Source organism: Triturus cristatus, chromosome 1_2 (assembly GCF_964204655.1).
Source record: "Triturus cristatus chromosome 1_2, aTriCri1.1, whole genome shotgun sequence".
Taxonomy (NCBI): Eukaryota; Metazoa; Chordata; class Amphibia; order Caudata; family Salamandridae; genus Triturus; species Triturus cristatus.
The window spans coordinates 75390435-75417322 of NC_140580.1; the positions used below are offsets into that span (position 1 = coordinate 75390435).

At 46.5% G+C, this 26888-nt stretch overlaps 1 protein-coding gene across 1 annotated transcript in view; it reads right to left on the reverse strand.

Moving 5' to 3' along the window:
• The window catches only part of LOC146866832 (disintegrin and metalloproteinase domain-containing protein 9-like), a 762935-nt gene that overhangs the window by 20280 nt on the left and 715767 nt on the right, over nucleotides 1-26888 (reverse strand). The window contains exon 19 of the mRNA XM_085601842.1: nucleotides 193-325. Within this exon, the coding sequence (XP_085457968.1) occupies nucleotides 193-325 (133 nt within the window). The remainder of the gene's footprint in view (nucleotides 1-192; nucleotides 326-26888) is intronic.

Genomic DNA, 26888 nt, shown 5'->3' on the forward strand with positions numbered 1-26888 from the left:
GCCTACCAGTTACCATTGACCCGGAACATTCGTTAATAAAATGTGCTTTGAGATAGGGGCTGTACTTCTAAAGTGTAGACGCTAGAGCGTGCCAAAGACGTATAACTGCAAATGTAGTCTCTCCCGGTTTTCACTAAATATTCACTTTGGTCGCTTATGTTGGTTACCAATATTAGTTGAACCCCTCCCTACCTGTAGCGTCGTTTCCGACGGCGGATCATCCCCTTGATGGCATTGCGCTTGAAGAATATAATTAACGAAACCACAAGCAACACTGGCACCACCAACAGAAAGAGAATGAGCATGGCGTCTCGTAGCCGGGTATCTAAGAGAAAAGCAAAGAGAAACGAAAATACTGAGTTAAAAATCTTAAGAAGTGAGTCTAAGCGTCAGTAGTCAAAGTCGGGGGGGGGGGGGGGGGGGCAGGATGCAGAGCGTTGACTATCAACAAAGGTGAAAGCTGCCTCCTCTGGAGAATGTCAGCCATCTTACTGGGGCGCTTAAACTAAACCTGTCCAGGACCGCACATGAGTGCTGCAGGTGCTCGGGACGGGAACACAGGGACCAGAAAGGGGATGGGGGGTCAGTAATTTGTGGGATCCCTAGTTCAGAAATATGAAGAGCAGAGAGGAAATCAGGTTTAGGGAGGCAGAAAACAGCAGTCTGACGCCCATGGACCAGGACACTTAGTGTGTGAACATCTCACCCATGAACTGGGAGTCAGAGACACAGAGATGGAGGGGAGTTGAGGCACAGATGGATCAGAATTCAGAGAGACACAGAATAACATACTAGTCTGAGGGACACGGGGAGAGATAGGTAGGCAGCTTGAGGGACACAGGAAAAGGGATGTAGTGTTGAGGGAACAGGAAGAGGTCTGAGGGGCACAGGGAATGGACAGGTGTCAAAGAGGCATATGCACAGAGTGAGGAAGCCATTCTTTTTGCCCTATTCATCCACATTTTTTGATAGGTACTGGTGGTTAACTGACTCTGACTGCGCCCTAGGCTCTGCTAACCAGGCCCAAGGCCAGTGCTCTGTATAAAAGGTATATGGTAATTAGGTTTCATTACAATTGGTACTGAAAGCCTAACTATAAGTCCCTAGTATATATTGGACATGTAGGTTTAGAGGCCCAGTAGACTTAACATGCTTACGTGTGCACTACTGTGTTGTCTGCTGTCACTTTAAAAGTCAGTCCTGCTTTGCCTGTGGGTGGGGAACTGGAGCTGCAGAAGCAAAGGGCAGGATGAGATGGGGTAGACAAACTGGTTTTCAAAGGGAGAATGACAGTTTGGGACAGTTCAGGCTCAACCCCTACATCCCGCACTCCAGCTACACAGGACCCTGAGTAATTACATTAGAGAGGAGGTTGGAAGGGGAGTGTTAGGGAAACGTAGCCACACTAGTGGGATGGCTAAGCAAGATCTAACCCTCCAGGGGAGAGATTCTCCAATTTGGATTTTGGAATACAGTGTCATCTTGGACAAGATTTTACCACACTCTGGAGTAAGTGGCCACACTTCTGGGTGTCATCCTGTACCGCATTGGTCAGGGGTGCCCCCCTGCTTGTCACCCAAGGACTGTAGAAAAATATGGGACAGTTGCTAAGCAACACAGATCCCTGCCTGAAACAAGGAGGACTCCAATATAGTGTTTATTCTTCAAAAAGTCATATTTCTGATTCCCTACAATGGATTTTTGTCGTTTTGGTGCTTATTTGTCCATAAAAATATAATCTATTTTTTATAAATTGTTGTTGGATTTCTGTTGTTTATTGTGTCTCATTTAATGTATTAGTGTTTTTAAATGTTTTACACACCTGTCTCCTAAGTTAAGCCTGCCTACTCGCAGCCAGATACCAAGGGTTGAGCAAGGGAATAATTTATTTAGAAATTGGCGGAACCTTTTATTGTCTTTGTGGCTTTATAACTCTTGGTAGGTCCCTACTTATCACCTGTAATAAACCACTTTCCAGCACACCTGGAGACTAAAGGGCAGTGGAACTGGGATTACTACAAAAAACTATTCCATCTTTTTCTTTTCAGAAACTTAATCTCTAGCAACCACAGTGACTCTTCCTCCTTTAGTTTCATTCATGGGGGATATCCCTCCCAATGTTTACATGTTTTTTACCCTCTTTGAGTCTCACTCTGCTCTCGAGAATATAAGGCCCATCTCCCGCTCCAAATCACACTCCACAATGAGGAATCTCTAGCGATTTCACCTCCTCAAGCTTCCCTCTTCCCAGAGCGAGACCGGGGAAGTTCTCCTTCCTCAAATCACACTCTGAATTCAGCAACATGTGGACGTTTTCTGTCCCCAAGCCTGATTCTGATGATGGGTGTGTAGTGTATCTTAACAACATCCGCGACCCAGAGCCCTACTAATCTCAGAGCTCTTGAGTTACCCCATATCAAACATCTTATTTAGTGCTACTTTTTGCATCTAGTAATAAGACTATCTATCTATCTATCTATCTATCTATCTATCTATCTATCTATCTATCTATCTATCTATCTATCTATCTATCTATCTATCTATCTATCTATCTATCTATCTATCTATCTATCTATCTATCTATCTATCTATCTATCTATCTATCTATCTATCTCAGTGCACTTGGTACATCAATTTAAAATATCAAAATGGTAACAACAATCCTTATGTAGCTTTGCAGTTTAATATTACTGTAGCTGATCGGGGGCTGGGAGGGGAGCTCTCTGCAAGCTTCTTGTCTCAAACCAGGCTCCGATTACATTGCTTGCCACAGGCCCGCACTCTGATCTAGCACAAAGAGCTAGTGCTTCTACACAAGTAGTTTTCGGACGTTTTTTAAACAGTGGTGTGAGCCATTTAGTTCATAGATGTTTAGTTTTTCTTCAAAATAGCCTGAAGTGTATAGTTGTCTCCTGACCATTCATTTCGCAGTCACTAAGGTCAGAGTCAACACGGCTACCAGCAAATTTGGCACGGTATGATTTAAATGATAAAATGCCTAGAAGACATTTAAGATCTAAAATGTGGCGTGTCAGGGCTAATATCGTTCAAATGTTGTTCCATATCCAGAATAAGCTTTGTGTGCAAATAATTATTTTGCAAAATCAATGCATACCTTAAGTTTTGTGTTTACAAATTATTCTTGGACTGTAGCAGCAGTGACACTGGTGATAAGAGCAGGGTTTGTCCAAAGATGTACAAGGCCAAGACCCTTTAAACATTTTCTTACATAATTGGACCATGGAATGAGATGGATTCTTCCTGTGGCTGACACTTCAAAGAATTGCTCTCAAGTATGACTCCCCTTGGCGGTTACGATTTAAATGGATCAAGTGCAGGACCAGGGCAGGGGCTAAGGTGTCAGAGATGGGGACCACATCGAGATATAGAAATAAGGGAAGAATCGGTGTGCCGCGGCTCAGGTGTAATATCGATCTCAAGAAGGAGTTTTCCATCTTTCGGAGATGTTTGCTGTTACTGTGCCCCCATAGCTTGGGATCATAGCTTGCCACTGACACAGCTTTTTTCTTATAAATTTACAGTTTCAAGCACTTGCCAATGATTCTTGGTGGTTTTATCAAAGGTGGATATGCCCTCATTCACATTATTTTTGTCTCTTGCAGGTTAATGAAAAAGTATTTAAGGATAATATTTCTGCCTGATCTGCAAACAGTAGAATGACTATCTTTTTACTACACAGCTTTCTCTATGCCTGTGTACTCGTAAATAATGAGTAGAAATTATTCAGTCGTTCAGGAAGAGAGAAAACAGTAATGAGACGAGAACACATCCCTGGCGCACCCCTGAACAGATGTCAAAGTAGGGGGTGCTTTCTCCTCTGCTTCCATAGAGACACAGGCACGAGTATTGTCATGTTGGATTTTGATACCTTGTTAAAGATGTAGTTCAACTCCTAGTTAATTGAGTTTTTGCCACAGTTTTGTTCTGTTTACCAGGTCAAATGCTGATTTGAGGTCAATGAAGGACAGGTTTATTGGGGATATAAACAGTTTGTGTACTAGACCCACACCATATATCATTTTATGGCTGGATCAATGGTTCTAATACCTTTATGATACACACCTGTGCATCTATCAGGGCCATGCTTTATCTGCCCAGACCTGCAGAATGTTAAGAACGTGACCAAACATTTTCCTAGTACTGTCCAGAAGTGATATTCTCCTGTGTTGCTTGGCAGGAGCTTGTTTCCTTTTTGTGGAGTGGAACTATAATGGTGGATCTCCGGGAGCGAGGAAAGTTATGTTTTTTCCCAGGACCGCACTTGGTCAGGCCTACAGACCAGGCCATGCTGTCGGAGCGGAACATATAAACTGATACATAGTCAGGGCCGGGTGCTTTGTTAGCCTTCTGTTCCAGAAATGCTCTTTCTATTTCTGGGCACAGGATGAGCAAGTGCCGGGTTGGGAAGAGGGGGGGGGGGGGGGGGTATTGTTGTATTCTTCCACGGGCAGCATGTGACTACCACTGAAGTATACGCTCTTGTAGTGGTCTACCCAGGTCTGCCCTGGGATGTGATAATCCTGGGTTCCTTGGCCTTCTCTGAATATTCCAGCAATTTCCCCCCAGAAAAATGTTCTATTTATTTCCTCGGCTGCCTTGACCAAGCCTTGTCACACTTTTTGTTGATAGTTCAGTTTCTTTCTTCTCAGTAGGGATTTATATTTTCCTCTTATGGCCCTAAATGCCTGCTCTTTTCCTGGAGAGGTATGACAGTCCTTGTGCATCTTTGTCAGCATCTGCTTGGTGGCTCTATACTCTTTGTCGCACCAACCTTTGTTGGGTTTCCTGCTATTAGTCCTTTGTCCCCATGGTGCAGGCCAGTGACGCATTAGTTCACCTGAGTGTTTATTATAATTTGTTAATATTACCTCATCGCTGCCAGTGATGCAGATTCTGGGCAGAAATTGTTCTAAGTGCACCACTGATGTAATCTTTTAATTCAGCTAGTTCTCTTTGTTCCAATTTTTCTGCTCTTCTGCTGTTACTTGGGATGATACTAGTGGTAAAGCGCTTGATGATTTTCTGTTCAATCGGAGCATCACACTTGAAGCATAACGGATCATGATTGCTCTCAGGTCTCTGGACTTCTTCCACATCCAGCAAGAAGTGCCAATGCTCGTTTAGGACAAGAATGTAGTCGATCAAACTGGTTCTTTTGCTATACCAAAATATGGGGGCTGCAGGGCTGTCTGATATGGTTCTACCATTTAAGAAGCATAAGTACAGTTTGGTGATAACATTACGGAACAATTTCCCTTTACTGCGTCTGCTGAGAGGGAGAAGGCTTCCCAGTTCTGGTGACGGGATACACCAACTATCCTCCTCGTCGCTTATTGAGCTCCCCCACAAGTAGTTAGTGCTTGCTACTGCTGGGTACCTTGCAGTACACCCCAAACCATCCCACTCCAATCTGCTCCATTCCAATCCATGCTAATCCATACCACACCACACCATCTCACCTCACCCCACACCAATCCAACCCAGATCAATCCAATCCAAACCACTCACACCAATCCAATGCACTCCAATCCACCACACTCCCATCTGCCCCACTCTAATTCACCCCACTCCAATCCAAAACATCTGCCCCACGCTAATCTGCCCCACTCCAATCCAAAACAATCTGCCCCACTCTAATCCAAAACGATCTGCTGCACTCCACAACAATCTGCCCCACTCCAATATGAAACAATCTGCCCCACTCCAATGTTCCCCACTCCAATCCAAAACAATCTGCCTCACTCAATCCAAAACAATCCGCTTCACTCCAATCCAAAACAATCTGCCCAACTCCAATCTGCCCCACTCCAATCCAAAACAAACTGCCCAACCCAATCTGTACCACTCCAATCCACAACCATCTGCCCCACTCCAATGTTCCCCACTCCAATCCAAAACAATCTGCCTCACTCAATCCAAAACAATCCGCTCCACTCCAATCCAAAACAATCTGCCCAACTCCAATCTGCCCCACTCCAATCCAAAACAAACTGCCCAACCCAATCTGCACCACTCCAATCCACAACCATCTGCCCCACTCCAATATACCCCACTACAATCCAAAACATCCTGTCCAACTTCAATCGTCTCCACTCCAATCTGTCCCACTCCAATCTGCCTCAACCCAATCTACCCCACTCCAATCCAAAACAATCTTCCCACTCCAATCTGCCCCATTCCATTCCAAAACAATTGGCCCACTGCAATCCGTCCCACTCCTATCTGCCCCACTCCAATATACCCCACTTCAATCCAAAACAATCTGTCCCACTTCAATCTGCTCCACTCCAATTTGCCCCACTCCAATCTGCCTCAAGCCAATCTGCCCCACTCCAATCCTAATCAATCTGCCCCACTCAAATCTGCCCCACTCCAATCCAAAACAATCTTCCCACTCCAATCCTCCCCACTCCAATCTGACCCACTCCATTCCAAAACAATCAGCCCACTCCAATCCGTCCCACTCCTATCTGCCACACTCCAATCTAAAACAATCTGCCCCAGTTCCAGCTGCCCACCCCAGTCTGCCCCACCGCATTCTGCCCCACTCCAATCAGCCCTACTTCAATACGCCCCACTCTAATCCAAAACAGTCTGCCCTACTTCAATACGCCCCACTCCAGTCCAAAACAATCTGCCCCACTCCAATCTGCCCACTCCAATATGCACCACTCCAATCTACCCCACTCCAATCCGCCCCACTCCAATCCGCCCCACTCCAATCTGCCCCACTCCAATCTGACCCACCCCAACCCGCCCCACTCCAACCCAATCCAAACCAATCTGCCCCACTCCAATCCCTCCCACTCCTATCTGCCCCACACCAATTCAAAACAATCTGCCCCCACTCAATCTAAAACAATGTGCCCCACTCCAAACCAAAACAATCTGCCTCACTGCAATCCAAAACAATCTGCTCGACTCCAAGCGCCCCACTCCAATCTCTAAATATTTGTCCCACTGCAATCTTCCCCACTTCAATGCAAAATAATCTGCCCCTCTCCAATCTGCCCCACTCCTATGCAAAACAATGCACTTGTGTTAGAACTGCCATCCTTAGGGTGGTCCTTTATCCTCATTTTTGTTGATCCGTTTTGTTGGCCTTAGGACTCTGTGCACTTTATCACTGCTAACCAGTGCTAAAGTGCACGTGCTTCTCCTCTAAATATTATGACACTGGTGTATCCTGATGGGCACATTTGTTGTACTGGCAAGTCCCTTGTAAAGTGTTATACCATATCTTAAGCACCTGTACTTCAAATGCTACCCGTGGACCTGCAGCAATCATTGTGCCACCCACAGAAGTAGCCTTTCAAACATGTCTCAGGCCTACCTCTGCAGTGCATGTGTGTGCAGTTTACTGCTGTTTACTGCCACTATGACTTGGCCTTTAACACTACTTGCCAAACCTTAATCTACCCTTTTATTACATATAAGTCACTCTAAGGTTGGCCCTAAGTTACCCCAAGGACAGGGTACTATTTAAGTAAAAGTTAGGACATGTGCCTCTATTGTGTGGCATGTCCTGGTAGTGACAAACAAACTATTTCGTTTTTGGTTACTGTAGGGCCTACCGCTCTCATTGACAAGCATTGGGAATTCCTTAGTATACTTTTAGGCTGTAATTCCTGGCCAGAGAGGAGTAGCTTTTTAATATTTGATATGTATGGAATTGTAATGATAAAATCTCCTTACTGGTGAGGGGGTGGAGCTTGCTCGCGACCAAGTTGGCCGCTTGAGCGCGTAGCTCCCATATACCGCGACATTATCCTGAAACCATTGGCTTCCTGAGGCATTTAGCAAGGCCCACTGTGCCGGATTTGGAGACCGGAGCCGGCGGGGAGTCGATCACTCTTACTCTCGCTCCCGTGCGACTTCGGACGGTGGAGCGCGACCTGGCCTGTGGCGGCGCCGGAAATTGGGCCTGAATCCCCGGGCTGGAGTGGCTGCCGATGCCGCTCTCCTGCTCGCGTTGCTGATACTCCTTGCGGCGCCCAGCGGCTGGCGTTGAGACGCGCCCTTCTCCCTGCCCGATGAGTCTCGATCCCTCACCCCTGAAGCCCTGGCCACGGATGAATACCTCTGCTGCTCCCTGGTGAGATATTTAGAGTGAACCACATTAGGGGTGCTCGCCTGCCTGTGCCTGCCTTCATGCTGCCTTCATTGCCTGAGCCTGTGGGCCACTGCGAGCCCCGGAGGAGTTTGGCCTGCGTCTGTGTCAACGACCCACGACATTCCTGAAGCTGGGTTGCTGGCTGGGTGTGATTTTGGGCCCAAGCTGGGGGAGGTACGAGTCCGACATTTTACCTGCTGGCACCTTGCTTCGCCCTTGCTGCCGTCTGCTGGTGGTCCTCGTCTCAAGGGTGGGGTGTAGCCCATGGTCCCCCCTGCTGCCGCTGTGAGGTGGGTCGCCTGATATCTCCCTCCTGGGAAGTGCTGGGGGCGAGTCCGGGTCGGGCTGCTGCCCCACTTGCCTCCATTACCCTCCCAGCATAAGATCGTCTTGGTACGTGGTTGGTGTTTCCCCTCCTCTTCTGGTAGGTCACAGCTGGTGAGGAGCAGATCAGTCGTATTGAACTTGGAAGGTGTTGCAGTGCCTTCGCCTTAGTCCGGAGAGAAGAGGGATGCCAAGCATGGGCAAAGTTTACAGAACACAGCCAAAGATCACCTTTGACCAGAAAAAACCAGGGTCGCGAGGCGTTCGTTGAGTAGGATGAACCCGCGCAGGATTTGCCCCAGGAGGAGCCAGCGGGAGACATCCGATCTATGCTGATGGCGATGGAGAAGGGCCTACAGGGCAGCCTCTCAGTGCTGGGATCTAAGATTGACTCTCCAACCGCATGGACAGAATGTCTGTATGGCTAGACAAGCACGCACAGTGTTTGGACATGGTAGAACGCCGCACCACAGAGGTCGAAGAAGCGCAAGTCACTCTTGATGTTGGTCACAAGCAGCTGGGGAAAGTTCTCCAGGTCCTACAGGATAAGACAGAAGACTTGGAAGCGCGCTCAAGACGGAGCAATCTTAGGGTCACGGGCCTTCCGGAGTCCACCCCCACTGGAAATATGGAACAGTTCATAGAAAAATTATTAGTTTCACTTCTTGGGCAGGAGATCTTTTCGTCCATGTTCGTTGTCGAGCGGGCTCACCGTTCTCTGGGTCCGTGCCTAGTGCCTGGGGCGAGAGACAATCGGCGCAGCCCTCCTCGGCCTCTACTGGACGAAGCGGCGGTAGGAGACCTGGATGAGCAGGACTGATGGGGCGTCTACGATGCCGGCAGATAAGCTGATTGTTGCTGGGGTTGGGGGTGGGGGATTATGCAATGGTTTTCTGGAAGTGTTGTTTGTGCATGCTTTCTATATATAGTACTGTCACTGTTCAGGATGACGAGTGCTGTGATATGATACGGGAGAGTTAGTTCGCCTGATTATGCCTCTCGTGGGCCAGAACGAAACCTCTAATATGTTCTTGAGTGGAGGGGGGGGGGGGGGTTCTATAGTATACTTTTAGCCTCAGGATTTTACAATTTATGGGCGGTATGGGGAGCGGAAACCGCTTGTGGTTTCTTTCAGTTTATGCTTAGGAAGCGTGCCATCTCTGCCCACATGTGTTTTACACTATGGGGGTATTGTTTTGGGAAGGTTGGGGGGAAGGGTCCTTCTTATGTTCTATTACCACTGTTATATTGGTTGCTACCCTTTGATGTTACGCAAGGGGTATGTTGGTCCGTTAATCGACTAGGCTGGGGTGGGGTTGGCCTGGCGTGGGTGGGGTGTAGGTTTGGAAGGCGTCTGAAGATGCGCAACACTGCAAGTAGACCCTACACAAATTTCATAGGAACATTGTAGAAGCCGGTAACTTATGGCTGACACTGGCGGTATTGATGCGGCGGAGCCTATCGCAGCTGACCACATTCCTTGCAGAGTAGATACACAGGGCGCTCTGCGTGCGCTCACATGGAAAGTTCGTGGTCTTAACGACCACAGGAAACTACGGAAAGTTTTGGCATACCTGAACAGATATGGGATTGACCTTGCACTTTTGCAGTAAACCCATCTACCTCTTTCCAGCCCTTTACTCCGTAGCAGAGGTTTGCAAGGGAATCTACATGCTGCTGGCTTCACCACTCACTCCAGGGGAGTTCTTACGTGGGCGCGTCCCTATTCACCCTTCACACTGATGCTCCTGCATACTGATGTTGATGGCCGATTTGTGGTGTATAGCTGTCGGGGTAGGGGTTTGGATCTTGTAGTAATTAATGTATATGGCCTAACTATGATAACCCCGGCTTTTATACAAACTTGTTTGGTCGAGTACAGGATCTTGGTGACGGGCAGCAGCTGTGGGGTGGGGATTTCAATTTAGTAACGAACCCGGATTGTGACCGCTCAGGGGGGCCGACTAGATGCGTGACTGCCTTGGCTCGTACTCTCGCCGCATCTATGGTACGTATGGATTTACGGAATGTATGGAGACAGCGTTTTCCTGATAAAGGGGGATTCACACATCATTCGACACTTTATGACTTACATACACGTATTGACTACTGGCTAGCCTCCAGACAGCTATACAACCAGGTGCGAACCTGTGAGGTGCTTGCGCGCACGCTATCGGACCATTCCCCGATTCTGGTCGTCATTGATACCCCCTCTAGGAGGATACCTCCTTACACATGGCGGTTTCCTCCCTACTCACTTCTAGACGAGGTATTCAAGGCAGAGCTAGCTGACGCTATTGAGACATATTATAACAAAAATGTTGGCTTGGTAGAGAGCTTCCAGGTAGTGTGGGAGGCGTTTAAAGTTTACCTTCGTGGGGTCATGATGGTTAACTGATTTGGAGGCTGCGCTGTCGGCACTAGAGACTCGACTGCAACTAGGTGCTGACAATGTGGTGTTGAAAGAATTCAAGACTCAGCTAGAAGAGTATCAGAAAACAGCAGATGCTGAAATTAAGCACCTTGGCAAATATGCCACAGCGCGTATTTACGGTGAGGGTGAAAGACCAGACAGGGTGCTTGCACAGTTATTGCAAAACCGTTGTGATTACTCTGCGGTCGCTGTTCTGAACTCTGCGGAGGGAGTGGCGTTGACGGAGGATTAGGCCATCGCGGCGAGGTTTCGGCAGTTTTATTCGGCATTGTACTCCTCACGTGGCACGAGCTCCGAAGCTGAAATATTGGACTACTTGTCTCATATCTAGCTGTCATGGCTGACTGACACACATCGTGAATTCTTGATGAGACCAATAGAGAGGGAGGAGATACTACTTGCGTTATCTACCATGAGAGCCGGTAGCGCGCCAGGAATAGATGGCCTAACGGTGGCATTCTACAAGGCGTTTCTGGACCTCTTGCTGCCACACCTGACTGCACTATTCGAAGGTATGTGCGTATCTGGCTCAATGCCGCCCTCAATGAGAGAGGTGGTAATTGTGGTCCTATCGTCCCCTCTCCCTACTTAACGTCGACACCAAGTTCTTTGCAAAGATTTTAGCCAACCGACTAGTGACCCTGGTACCTATCCTAGATGCGCCGGAGCAGGCGGGGTTTATCCCGAGCCGTAATATTACCTACAATTTACGTACAGTATTTGGGGCGTTGCAACACACTATCCCGGAGTCGCGTGCAGTAGCGGTATTTCTCGATATGGAGAAGGCATTTGACTCTGTGGAGTGGCCCTTCATGAGACAGGTGCTGATGCGTATGGGTGTAGGTCCGGTCTTTCTGCAGTTGCTATGAGTGCCCTATAGCTCGCCATCGGCACGTATTAAAATTGGAGACTTGGTTACGGGACCGATATCTATTTTGCGGGGCACGTGACAGGGCTTTCCGCTCTTGAAGATTCTCTACGCACTTGTAGCGGAACCCTTAGCTTGCGCGTTGCAGGAGTACCATGGACATAAGGGCATACGCATTCCAGGATATAATCTCATATTTTCGGCCTATGCCAATGACATGCTCTTAAATGTGTGCGAGCCCGAACGCCATCTCTCCTCTCTATTACGTGAGGTGGTACTATTCGGGGAAGCTTGGGTCTCCAGGTTAATTGGTCTAAGTCCCTTGTGTTCCCCCTCTCGCCGTCCACGTCCCAATTTGACCTTGATTATCCACTCCAATGGACGACGGACTCAGTGCGGTATCTTGGAATACAAGTGCACTCTGACTCGGAGGTGGTCTTTCGTGATAATTACGGTGTACTGGTAAGCAAGCTGGAAGATGATATAGCTCGTTGGATTTGATTACCGCTGACACTGCTAGGTAGGATTTCAATAATGAAAATGATAATTCTCCCTCGATTCCTGTTCCTTTTTACGAACATTCCGATGGTCCTCCCTGGCACATTCTTCAAAACACTCACAACTCTGATGGTCAAGTTAGCTTGGGCGGGCAAGCTGCCGAGAGTCAAATGGCAAATTCTCACCCTACCGTACTACATGGGTGGACTGGGAGCGCCGGACTTTGACCTTTACTATAGAGCCGCGCTATACGCCCATGCTCAGCTGTGGATACAGGGCGCCTCTAATATCCCTCACCTTCGCATAGAGCGGGAGGTTGCCGCCCTGCGCCCGCTTCCCATGTTGCTCTTCGCGCCCACAAATCGCAGGACTGGCATTCTAGACTCCGTCAGCACAACAACCACGCCTGGCACCATCTTCTGAAGTTGCAGGCTGGGGCACTGCTGTATTCACCTTTGGCGCATCTTGAGTGGTGCCACTGGTTGTTGTCATGTAGGGATGGTAGGGTCGTTGGTGCGCTTAGTTCCATTGGGGTCCATACGATAGGCGACTTGTTTGTTCATGGAATAATGAAAGACTGGGATTCTGTCACTGAAGGGGGAAAAGCGCCCTCGCTTTTAACTAAATTTCAATATCACAAGACAAGACACGCATTGTTGCAACTGCTAGGCTCTGACCTGACTGAACCGCCGGAGGTGACTGCTCTAACCCTAATCATAAAGACGCAAGCTACGACGGGAATGGTCTCTAAGATCTACAGACAAGCTATGTCATATAGAGCTAACCACTACACTAAAGCCCGCTTAGCCTAGCAATTAGACCGGTCTACGGAAATAGATGATGATATGTGGCTATACTGCTGCCAAAACATAAAACGAGTTTCTCTAAATGGTAGACACCGTTAATTCACTTTAAGTTTCGAAATGGGGTTTATTATACTCCCGAAAGACTAGTAGATATGTGCTTCACGAGAGCTCGCATTGTGCTCGATGAAGTGAACAAGTAGCTGATTTTGCACATCTATCGTGGCTCTGTCCGGGGGTGGCTGAGTTCTGGAGAAAGGTGTTCTCGGAGTTGTCAGCTACACTGGGCATGAGCTTCAACCGTACCCGGCTCTGGCGCTCCTGGGCTTCTCGAAGCCTCGCAGGTTGGTTGACATGGGATTACTCATGGCAAAGCAAAGGTTGCTATTTGCTGGTTAAGAGGCCCTCTACCTGTGCTATCGCACTGGGCGTCTGACATGACATACTGCTCTACTCAAACTGAACATTTCAGTGCTCTCCTTCCCCCACCGCAATAGGCCCAAGAATTTCTGGACACTGTACAATACGTATAGGGCCAATAATAATACAGAGAACGGGGACACGTTGGGTGGTGTATAGCTAGGCGTTTTGTGTCTTGAATCTGCTTCTACTTCGTTCCAAGCTGGAGGGTGTGCGTTGCCCTTGGATGAATGCTGGGAGGGCATGTCAGGGAATAAATTGTAGTTGTTCTGCTGCCAGCGGTGTATGTACTCAAGACCTCTCTGATTTATCCCATTCTGTTTGTATATACTCTAAGAATCATTTGCGTTGTTGATAACAGCTTGGTGTGTAGCCCTGTTGCACTTTGAAACTACAATAACTCTTCTTAATCAACTGTCATTGTATTGCCAGGATGATTGTAATGTGTCGGCAGCCTGTTGTAACGCCTGCATCTGATGCGCCTTTGATCTTGCTTTAATGTAATAAAGAGATTAAATAAAAAATTAAAAAATCTCCTTACTGGTGAAGTTGGATTTAACCTTACTGTTTTAGAAATGGCACTTTTAGTAAGTGAAGACAGTAACTAGAACGCACGATCTAGACACAGAATGCACCACTATACTCAACCACAAGAGTGGAAACAATTTTTAAGCAACATAATAAAACTTTTAAACAATTCAAGCAGCGAGTTGACTGTGTGTGTACATAATTTTAAGCAAAGTGGCCTTCAATCAACAAATTTGCTCGTAGACTTCATCTTGCTCATGACGATTTAATATTCAACAAAAAAGTCTTGAAAAGAAATATTACACATGAAAGCGAATCAATCTCAACATATATGGAACTGGCTGTGTGGCTTATCCCAATACATTTTGGGCATTCACATTCGCCCTTTGTCAGGGGTATCTACAATCAAAAGCATATCCAATGAATTCATTGCCATCATTAAGTATTTACAAAACTTTCAAAAAAACAACCTCCAAGCGTGCGGGACATTTGTAAAAAGCAGAAACACATGAACACAAAGGAGACGTGTCTATGAAAAATGCGTGTAAAAGAAAGTACCTCTGAGAGTACCCAACAAAATCCCAAATCGATTCAGACTGAGGCAATAATGAGAATGAAAAAAGTGATGAAGATAATAAAGCGACAACATGCTGTTTAACAAAGTAGAGCCAATGAGTATGTGGAAAAACATCACCCAAGTAGTGAAATACAAGCAATAGTCCCTGGACAATGAAAACATGCCACGATGATAGTGTCAACAGTGAGCAGCTAACCAAAATCCCAATAATCTAAAAAACAAGCCATACCTCCACGCAACAGAGCCAGCTATGCGTGAGAACCTCTCTCACTGTGAGAGAAAAAAAACGAGAACTCAAAGTAACCATGAAGTGAGGATCCGCCCGGAAAAAAGGACTGTTAAATGAGTGGAACGTCAAACATTAAGCAATTAAGGGATTTAGCTCGGTAGACCCAAATAGCCTAACTCACGAGTGATATCAGCAAACAGGCATACTACCAAGTTGGTAATTGTTAGCCGCGATGTGACAGGAACAACGTGGAAGCGTAAGTGCGTGAAAACGTGGTTCTTGCTTAAATCCCAACCTTCCAACATCATGGAATAAAGACTTCCGTTTCACAACGAGTGTACGGGCAATGGAAATAAGTTGATACGAGTGCGCAAAATGAATATCCAAAGAAAATGAAAATATATAAGCAGAGAATTGCGTGTGAAAATGCCTCCGCTCAATATAAAAATGAACTGATGAGTGCGATATGCATGAAACGTACACTTTTATACAGGATGCATCTTGGCTCGATACAGTAGCCTAATTGATTGACTGTGCATGTGGAACCATAATATGCACAATGTGACATAATACACATGATAAGATGTAAATATGTAAACTGAAAATCGCGTGTGCAAATACCACCGCTCAACATGAAAATGGAATAACCTGTGCGATATGCATGAGACACACATATTATGTCTTAGCTAGATGGACAATCCTAATTGGTTGACAGTGCTTATGTGAACATAATACACAAAGTGAAGCTTAATACACATGATGGGGCAATAAGTACATATGAGAACAAGTAATGAGCATAATAAAAGTCAAATAAACAATGCCTTTGACTGGAAAAGCTATTGAAGAAACACGAGTTAACAGACCAATATGAATGTGTAATACACATACCACCTGATAAAAATAACAATGAAATAACAGGCAATATGCGAATGAAAATCACATGTTTGGAACCTGGTGTGCTGGAAAGAAGAAACTCTCAGAGTGAGAAGATAACTGTGTCATGAGTATGCACAATACTGATTGACTAAAGAAAGCATGAACATTCTAATTTATCATTAAGACCTTTTGGTATGAGAGTGTCCAAAATCGTATCCAATGTGTTTCACGTTGGGTCAGTAACTTCGTCATATCTCTGTTTGAGTCATCACGACCTCTAGAATAGTAAAATGGTCCTGGGCAATAGTGTGTTTGTGTTCATTCCAGTGAGTGGCTAAAGGCTAACTCACAATCTTTGTCCTGATGCCAGTACCATTAACTTTATTTTAGAAGAAACCACTGTGTCTTTTGGTATGTCCAACATCTCTAAGGCTCCTTTTTTAGAGATAAGTCCGGCAGCCAACAATCCACCATCACAACCATTAGCGGCACATGTTTACACAGCAAAACCCGGAGAGGGCAGAGATTCAGCAAAACCGGGAACGTCAACAAGTAGACAACAAAAGATACATTAGTAATTAACATTTCTTCCATCACATTGACTCAATCCCAAATTGCTGTTCTAGACAAAGGTATCTCCTTTGTACCGACTTTTTACACTAATGCTTTGGAGACTGAAATAGCCTTGTACAAATTCACTAGAAAGTTGCGCCTTTGGAACTTCTTCGCGAACCTTGACACGAGTCACATGAAACTAGAAGAATCTTGTTACTGCTAATTCAAACCTAGGAGTACATTCATCCCCCCGGTTTCGCATAAGGTCATCTATACTTTTGAAACATTGGTCAAGAACGACTTAAAAAAGCTACCGGTTCATATCACCAAATATCAGAACATGTTGAAAAAATGGAAATCAGCTTTGATAGCGTTAAAGGCAAACCAATCATTGTCCTTTTCAGCAGCTGATAAGGGCGGTGCTTTGGTAGTAATGGATCGTCATTTCTATGAAAGTAAGGTCGAAGAAATTCTAAAGGATGAGTCGACATACTTACTGTTACCACAAGACCCCACTAGCACATTTCAGGAGATCTTAATGGTAATTCTTACACGAGCGAATGATATGAAATGGATCACAAAAAAACAAAACGTTTTCTCTACACACAAAATCCCAGATGACCATCACTTTATATGCTCCCTAAGATCCACAAAAACCTGCAAGACCCACCCTTTAGACCCATAATCTCAGGGTGCGGGTCGATTCATGAACCCCTCGGCCATTACCATGATTTTGTTCTGCAACCATAGGTACAGGCAAGCCCCTCATACAGACAGGATACCATGCACCTTTTACAACTGCTGTCAGATGTTCACTTACCTGTGACTCAAGAAATATGGTTATGCACGGTAGACGTAGTGGCTCTTTATACTTCCATTCCACAGATCGAAGGCATGAAGGCGATCAAATGAGCACTCTTGAAGGAAGGGGAGATGCAAGCTAACACATTTTTTGTTGTTGGAGTAATTGCATTTTTGTCTCTATCACAGTTATTTCAAGTGGATTCTGGTGTACTATCTCCAAGCCAATGGAACTTTCATGGGTTTCTCCGGGGCCCCCAGCTATGCTAACCTGTTCATGTTGAAATTCGAAACCGAACACATCTTATCGAAACAGAGCTAGAAGAAAAGACTTGTATTGACGTTACATAGATGACATCTTTATCATTTGGCAAGGCACACATCGAGACTTAGAAGCACATTTGACTCCATTAAATAACAAGAATCTGAGAATCCAATTTACATACATCCTTGAGCAACAAAGCATTTCTTATCTCGACGTTAATATGGAGATTGTGGGGACCAAAATTCGGACTTCAGTATACAAAAAGCCCACGGATAGAAACAATTTCTTGCCATATAGCAGTTTTCATCCACCGACGCTCAAACAACACGTACACTTTCCGCAATTCACAAGGATAAAATGTATAACATCAGACAAGAATCAATTTACCTCCTCTTTACATGAATATAAACAACAATTTATAGTATGTGGTTATCCCAAGGAAGTGGTTGATCATGCAGAACAATGCTACAGGCTTTGCACAGACCCGACCTATTGAAGAAACATATAAAAACAGAGAAATCCAGAGAGATTTTTGTGTCCACATTCTTCACTAAGTCTTCCATGATCAAAGTCATTATCTTAAAGCGCTGGGAGCTACTACAATCCGAACCAGACTTTAGAGGTACTTTTTCCAACCCCCCCTTTAATTGCATACAAAAGATCCAATAACTTGAAGGAACTACTTACAAAGCCAACTAAATCTGCCACCATGGAACACAGAGGGATAAGGAAATGTTATAACTGCTCACATTGTAACAATGTGTTGATAGGCAAAACCATTTTTCATCCATGGTCTGGCAAACAAATCCACCTCGATTGCACAGCAGATTGTAAAGAACAGAATGTCATTTATGCCATTAAGTGCCCTTGCAAGCTATTCTATGTGGGAAAGACCAAGAGGAAACTTCGTACATGGATCACACAAAAGCAGAATCAGGACAAAGACTGAGTTCGCCTTTAACCAGTCACTGGAATGAACACAAACACACCATTGCCCAGGTCTGTTTTACTATTCTAGAGGTTGTGACACCTCAAACAGACGGAGATATGACAAAGTTACTGACCCAACATGAAACACATTAAATATGATTATTGGACACACTCATACCATGAGGTCTCAAAGATAAATTCGAATTTTCATGTTTTCTTTGGTTGTGCAGTATTGTACATATTCATGACACAGTTATATGCTCACTCTGAGAGTTTCTTCTATCCATCACACCAGGTTGCACACATTTGATTTTCAGTTGCATATTGCTTGTTATTTCATTGTTGTTTTTATCAGGTGATATGTGTATTACACATTCATATTGGTCTGTTAACTCATGTTTCTTCGATAGCTTTTCCAGTCAGAGGGATATTTTATTTGACTTTATTATGCTCATTACTTGTTCTCATGTGTACTGATAGCCCCATCATGTGTATTAAGCTTCACTTTGTGTATTATGTTCACATAAGCACTGTCAACCAATTAGGATTGTCCATCTAGCTAAGACGTAATATGTGTCTCATGCATATTGCACACGTTATTCCATTCTCATGTTGAACGGTGATATTTGCACACGCGATTTACTGTTTACATAATTACATCTTATCATGTGCATTATGTCACATTGTGCGTATTATGGTTCCACATGCACTGTCAATCAATTAGGCTACTGTATCAAGCCAGGATGCATCCTGTATAAATGTGTATGTTTCATGCATATCACACTCATCTTTTCATTTTTATATTGAGTGGAGGCATTTTCACATGTGATTCTCTGCTTATCAATCAATCAATTAATCAATCATGGGTTTGTTGAGCGCGACTACTCACCCGTAAGGGTCTCAAGGCACGGGGGTGGTGGTGCAGGGTCCTGTCCATCAAGGAGGGGGTCTATCGAAGAGCCATCATGTCTTGAGGTCCCTCATGAAGTTGGGGAGTGATGTTGTCTGTCTGAGGTGGAGCGGGAGGATGTTCCAGGATCTGACCGCGAGCGGCCTCCCGATCTGGACTTCCTGGTGCGAGGGACCGCTGCATGGGAGAGCTTGGCTGATCATAGGGTCCCTTGGGGTGCGTGGAATGTGAGTCGGCTATTCAGGTATGCTGGTCCGGTGTTGTGGAGAGCTTTGTGTGTGTGGGTGAGAATCTTGAAGGTGATTCTTGCCTCGATGGGGAGCCAGTGTAGTGTGTGCAGGTGCTGGGTGATGTGGCAGTGCCGTGGCAGATTGAGGATTAGTCTGGCGGCGGCGTTCTAGATGTTTTGAAGTTTGCAAGTGAGGTTTTTGTGAGGTTTTTGTTGATTCCGGCGTAGAGTGCGTTGCCCTAGTCAAGTCTGCTGGTGACGAGGGCATGTGTGACGGTCTTTCTGTGTTCGAGGGGGATCCATTTGAAGGTCTTGCGTAGGGGGAGGAGGGTGTGGAAGAAGGAGAATGCGACAGAGTGGATCTGGAGGTCCATTTTGAGTTTGGAGTCCAGGATGATTCCGAGGTTGCGTGCGGGGTTCGTGGGGGTGGGCGGGCTTCCGAGGGCAGGGGGCCACCATGTGTCCACCATATGTCGTTCCAGGTATTGGGGTGTGGGCCCATAATAAGTACTTCTGTTTTGTCAGTGTTGAGTTGCAAACAGCTGCTCTTCATCCATTTGGCGACTGTTTCCATGCCTTCTTGAAAGTTGTGTTTGGCTGCGTTGGGTGAGTTGGATAGGGAGAGGATGAGTTGGGTGTTGTCTGCGTATGAAACAATGTTGAGTCCATGGGTTCTGACGATGGGGGCGAGCAGAGCCATGTAGATGTTGAACAACGTGGGGCTGAGGGAGGATCCTTGGTCGACTCTGTAGGTGGTCGGTGTGGGGTCCGAGAGGAAGGGAGGGAGTCTGACCCTCTGCGTTCTGCAGGAGAGGAAGGAGCGGATCCAGTCGAGGCCCTTGTCCTGGATCCCTGCGTCGTGAAGTCTGTGTGTTAGGGTGCGGTGAGAGACTGTGTTGAAGGCTGGTGAATAGGTGAGGAGGTTGAGGCTTACTGTCTCTCCTCTGCCCAGGAGGGAGCGGATGTCGTTTGTTGCGGCGAGGAGGGCGGTTTCCATGCTGTGGTTCTTTCTGAAGCCGGATTGGGAGGAGACAAGGATTTTGTGCTCTTCGATGAAGGTGGCCGGTTGGTTGTTGATGGCTTTCTTGATGACTTTCAATGGTAACAGGAGCAGGGAGATGGGTCTGTAGTTCTTGAGGTCGGTGGGGTCCACTGAGTGTTTCTTCAGGAGGGGGTTGATCTCAGAATGCTTCTAGTCTTAGGGGAAGGAGGCGTTTCGCGAGGGAGCGGTTGATTGTGTGGAGAAGCATGGGGGCGATGGTGTCGGCGGCTCTGTTGAAGATGTGGTGGGGGCAGGTGTCCGTGGGCGCCCCGGAGTGGATTGACTTCATCATCTTCAGTGTGTCTTCGGTGGTGAGGGCTGTCCAGCTGTCAATCATTGGCTTCAAGGTGTCGGGGGTGGTTGGTGAAGGTTCTGTGTGTTGACTGTCTTCATCGAAATTGTCGTAAATGTTCTTGATTTTGTGGTGGAAGAAGGTGCTCAGTTTGTCGCAGACGTCGTGTGAGGGAGGGATGTCTGTAGCTCGCTGATGGAACTCCTTGATGTTGCTGAAGAGTTCTTTGCTGTGCGCGTGGGCGGAGATTCTGTCTTGGATCTTTCTTGTATTTCTTATGAGTTGGTGGTGGGCTTCTGTAGATTTGTAGTTCCTCCAGGCATTTTCGCGGCAGCGGCATGTGCGTCTGGACTCTTGGAGTTCGGTGTTTAACCAACTGACTTTCCTGGCATGTGTGTTATTGTTCTTCTTGAGGGAGGCTATGGTGTTGGCGCATTCGGAGATCCATCTGTGCAAGGTGCGGGCTGCGGTGTTGGGGTCGTCATTGTCCGCAATGGTTGCGGTGGAGTTGCCAAGTGAGGTGGTGAGCTGGTCGTCAATGATTTTAGTCCAATTTCTGCATAGGAGCAGGTGCTGGGTTCTGTGGATGGTGGGTGTTCTGAAGGTGAAATGGATGCAGCGATAGTCTGTCCACAGGAGTTCCGTGGTGTGGCTGAAAGTGTTAGATTTTCCTGTGGTGAAGATGGGGTCGAGGGTGTGTCCTGCTGAGTGAGTAGGCTCAGTCATGATCTTGCGGAGTCCTATGTTGTGGAGGTTGTCCAGGAGGGATGTGGTGTTGGGTTCTTGTTGTTTTTCGAGGTGGAAGTTAAGGTCTCCCAGCATGGTGTAGTTGGTTTGTCGATATGGCCTGCGGGGTGATGCTGTCTGTGATAGTTTGTGAATGGTCCGCAGGGTCCGGGGGGTCGGTAGATGAGGGCTCCCCAGAGGGTGGTGGTAAGGCTGGCCTGTATCTTGAAGTGTAGGTGATCCATCAGGTCTGTGGGCTCGTCGGAAAGTGTGCTCAGTCGGAGAGTGGATTTGTGGACGATGGTGATTCCCCCCCCAGGGCGGGTGGAACAGTGCTTCCGGGAGATCTTTTATCCTTGGGGAATGGCCATGGCGATGTCAGGGCCCGAGGTGGTGTTAGTCCAGGTTTCAGTGAAGAATGTGACGTCCGGGGTGGTGCTGTCGAGGAGGTCCTAGATTTCGGTGGTGTGTTTGTGGAGGGATCGGACGTTGAGGAGAATGCATTGCAGGGTCTTTGGTGTGGTCTCACTGTTGCGGGCGGGTTGTGCTGGATCCGTGGACTTTGCGGTGTAGCAGGAGTGGCGGCAGCGGTGATAGTTGAAGGGTCCGTTGGTGGTGATGCTAGCTTGCAGTTGTTGTTGCGACCTGGATTGAGTGTGTGGAGTGTCGCTGGGTTGTAGCGTTGGTAGTTCAGAGGTCCATGGTACATTCGCGTTCGGGTCGGGGACAGGTGCAGACGGTTGCAGATGGCGCGCCCGAGCAGCGGCCACCATTAAGTAGGGGTCAGGGAGGGCTGGCCAGCTGGGAGGTGGGAGCGGGGAGGGGAAACTGGCTTGGGATGGTCACACTAGCAGGAAGGGGCTGTGGGGGCAGCAGCAGGGGGGAAAAGCGGGAGAGAGGTGCACAGAATAAAGAGTAGAGTGAAAACAGAGTAAAAGTGAAAAGGAGGACGGAAAGTGATAGAAGGAGAGTGACAGTAAAAGGGTGAAAAACGAAGCTGAAAGGAAAGAGGTGAAAGGAAAAGGCAAGCAGAAAAATGGAGTGAGAGAAAGAGTGGAGGAGGGCCTCAAACACCAACACTTGAGAGTGCAGGAGCCCAGGAGGCCCTCACTTGATTGTGGAGCTGCAAGGGTGGGATAGCAATTTCACTGACAATAAGTCAGTGGTCTTGCTCTTATATACTGTTTATATATTTTCTTTGTCTTTGGGGTTCATTTTGCGCACTCATATCAACTTATTTCCATTGCCTGTACACTTGTTGTGAAACTGAAGTCTTTTTTCCATGATGTTGGAAGGTTGGGCTTTGAGCACGCACCACGTTTTCACGCACTCACGCTTCTGCATTGTTCCTGTCACATCGTGGCTAACAATTACCGACTTGGGAGTATGCCGGTTTGCTGATATCACTCAGGTGAGTTGGGCTATTTGGGTCTACCGAGCTAAGGGCCAGATGTCCGACCCACCAATATGCGACTCGCAATTTGCAACTCACAAATTGAGATGTATAACAGTGTCTCAGGCACTGCTTACGATTCCCAATGGGGTTGCAAATTGCATGCTTCATGAATATTAATGAGGCTGTCGCACCATGTCTGGGACTGCTTTTAAATAAAACAGTATTTTTTTTTAAATGCAGCCCGTTTTCCTTAAAGGATCTCCCATTTGCGGCTGCAAAAAAGGGTCGTACGTCTGGCCCTAAATCCCTTAACTGCTAAAGGTTTGGTGTTCTACTCATTTAACAGTCCTTTTTTCCTGGCAGATCCTCACTTAATGGTTACTTCAAGTTCTCGTTTTTTTCTCTCACAGTGAGAGAGGTTCTCACGCATAGCTGGCTCTGTTGCGTGGAGGTATTGCTTGTTTTTTAGATGCTTGGGATTTTGGTTAGCTGCTCACTGTTGACACAATCATCGTGGCATGTTTTCATTGTCCAGGGACTATTACTTTTATTTCACTACTTGGGTGATGTTTTTCCACCTACTCATCGGCTTTACTTTGTTAAACAGCATGTTCTCGCGCTTTATTATTTTCATCACTTTTTCATTCTCATTATTGCCTCAGTCTGGATCAACTTGGGATTTTGTTGGGTACTCTCAGAGGTACTTTCTTTAACACACATTTTTCATAGACACGTCTCCTTTGTGTTCGTGTGTTTCTGCTTTTTACGAATGTCCCGCATGCTTGGAGGGTGTTTCCTTGAAAGTTTTGTAAATACTTGGATATGTTTTTGATTGTAGATACCCCTGACAAAACGCGACTGTGAATGCCCGAAATGCACTGGGATAAGCCACACAACCAGTTCCATATATGTTGAGATTGATTCGCTTTCATATGTATTATTTCTTTTCAATACTTTTTTGTTGAGTATTAAATCGACATGAGCAAGAGGAAGTCTAAGAGCAAATGTGTTGATTGAAGGCCACTTTGCTTAAAATTATGTACACGCACGGTCAACTCGCTGCTTAAATTGTTAAAAAGTTTTATTTTTTTGGGTCAAAAATAGTTTCCGCTCTTGTAGTGTAGTATAGTAGTGCATTCTGTGGCTAGAGTGTGCGTTCTAGTTACAGTTTTCATTTTGAATTGGGTAGCTGGGTAGAGCCTCCCTACAGGTTGCACACATTAGACCCGTGGTAGTCATAGTACGGCCCGCTGGCTTCATTGGTGGCCCACAGAACTTGCCTTGCAGTTTCCACGGCCGTCAGTAAACACAGAAGATGACCGCAGGAGCATATGTAGTGAACACGTATTAAATAGGTATTCACTACGTATTCTCCTGCCATCTTCTGTGTTTACTGCCGGCCTCTGTGACGTCAAGGAACCTTCGAAAAGCTTCCCAAAAGGCCCTTTAAAAGGCAGCTGTAAGCGCTTTCACAGCTGTCTTTTAAAAGGGCCTTTTGGGAAGCTTCCTGTTTGGACAGAGACAGATAGAGGCAGAGACAGATAGAGGCAAAGACTGATAGAGACAGAAACAGATAGAGACAGAGACAGATAGAGACAGAGACAGAAACAGATAGAGACAGAAACAGAAAGAGACAGAGACAGATAGAGACAGACAGACAGAGACAGAGAGACAGACAGAGACAGACAGAGATAGAGACAGAGAGAGACAGGGAGAGACACAGATAGAGACAGATAGAGACAGGGACATACAGAGACAGATAGAGGAAGAGACAGATAGAGGCAGATACAGATAGAGACAGAGATAGAGACAGAGTCAGATAGAGACAGACAGTGACAGAGACAGATAGAGACAGATAAAGACAAAGATAGTGACAGAGATAGAGAGATAGACAGGGACAGACACAGACAGATAGAGACAGAGACAGATGGAGACAGATAGAGACAGAGACCAATGGAGACAGATAGAGACAGAGACAGATAGAGACAGAGACAGATAGAGACAGATGGAGATAGAGACAGATGGAGACAGAGACAGATGGAGACAGAGACAGATAGATACAGATGGAGACAGATAGAGACAGGTGGAGACAGAGCAAGGTGGCGACAGAGACAGATGGAGACAGAGACAGATAGAAACAGGGACAGAGAGAGACAGATAGAGGCAGAGACAGAGTAAGAGTCAGATAGAGACAGACAGAGAGACAGGCAGTAACAGACAGACAGAGACAGAGAGACAGCAAGAGAGACAGACAGACAGAGACAGAGAGACAGAGACAGAGACAGATAGAGACAGACAGAGACAGATAGAGACAGACAGAGACAGACAGAGATAGAGACAGATAGAGACAGAGACAGATAGAGACAAAGACAGATAGAGACAGACAGTGACAGATGGAGACAGAGACAGATGGAGACAGATAGAGACAGGTGGAGACAGAGACAGGTGGAGACACAGACAGGTGGAGACTGAGACAGGTGGAGACAGAGACAGGTGGAGATAGAGACAGACAGAGACAGACGGAGACAGAGAGAGACAGAGACATGATAGAGACAGAAACAGACAGAGACAGACAGAAAGACAGCCACAGGCAGAGAGACAGGCACAGACAGAGAGACAGACACAGACATAGAGACAGACACATACAGACAGAGTCAGATAGAGACAGGGACAGACAGAGACAGATAGAGACAGGAACAGACAGAAACAGATAGAGATAGGGACAGATAGAGACAGAGACAGATAGAGACAAAGACAGATAGAGACAGAGACAGACAAGACAGATGGAGACAGAGACAGATGGAGACAGATAGAGACAGATGGAGACAGAGACAGATAGAGACAGGTGGAGACAGAGACACGTGGAGACAGAGACAGGTGGAGACAGAGACAGGTGGAGACAGAGACAGACAGAGACAGAGAAATGATAGAAACAGAAACAGACAGAGACAGAGAGACAGAGAGACAGCCACATGCAGAGAGACAGGCACAGACAGAGAGACAGACATAGAGACAGACACAGACAGGCAGAGACAGATAGAGACAGAGACAGATAGACAGAGACATATAGGGACAGAGACATATAGAGACAGAGATAGAGACACAGATAGAGAGAGACAGAGAGAGACAGAGACAGATGGAGACAGACAGAGGGAGACCGATAGAGACAGAGACAGATGGAGACACGGATGGAGACACGGATGGAGACACAGATAGAGACACAGACAGAGACAGAGATAGAGACAGAGACAGAGGTAGAGACACAGATAGAGACACAGATAGAGAGAGACAGAAAGAGACAGAGACAGATGGAGACAGAGATAGAGATGGAGATAGAGACACAGATGGAGACACAGATAGAGGCACGGGGACAGACATAGACAGATGGAGACAGAGACAGATGGAGACAGAGACAGATGGAGACAGAGACAGATGGAGACAGAGACAGATAGATACAGATGGAGACAGATAGAGACAGGTGGAGACAGAGCAAGGTGGAGACAGAGACAGATGGAGACAGAGACAGATAGAGACAGGGACAGAGAGAGACAGATAGAAGCAGAGACAAAGTCAGATAGAGACAAACAGAGACAGAGAGACAGACAGAGACAGAGAGACAGACAGTAAGAGACAGACAGTGACAGAGAGACAGAAACAGAGACAGACAGAGAGACAGAGACAGATAAAGACAGACAGAGATAGAGACAGAGAGACAGACAGAGGGAGACAGAGACAGATGGAGACAGAGACAGATGGAGACAGACACAGATGGAGACACGGATGGAGAGAGATAGAGACAGAGACAGATGGAGACAGAGACAGATAGAGACAGAGACAGACGGAAACAGATAGAGATGGAGATAGAGACACAGATAGAGACACAGGGACAGACAAAGACAGATAGAGACAGATGGAGACAGAGACAGACAGAGACAGATGGAGACAGAGACAGATAGAGACAGAGACAACGGCAGATAGAGACAGAGATAGAGACAGATAGAGAAAAGGCAGATAGAGACAGAGATAGAGACAGATGGAGACAGATAGAGAC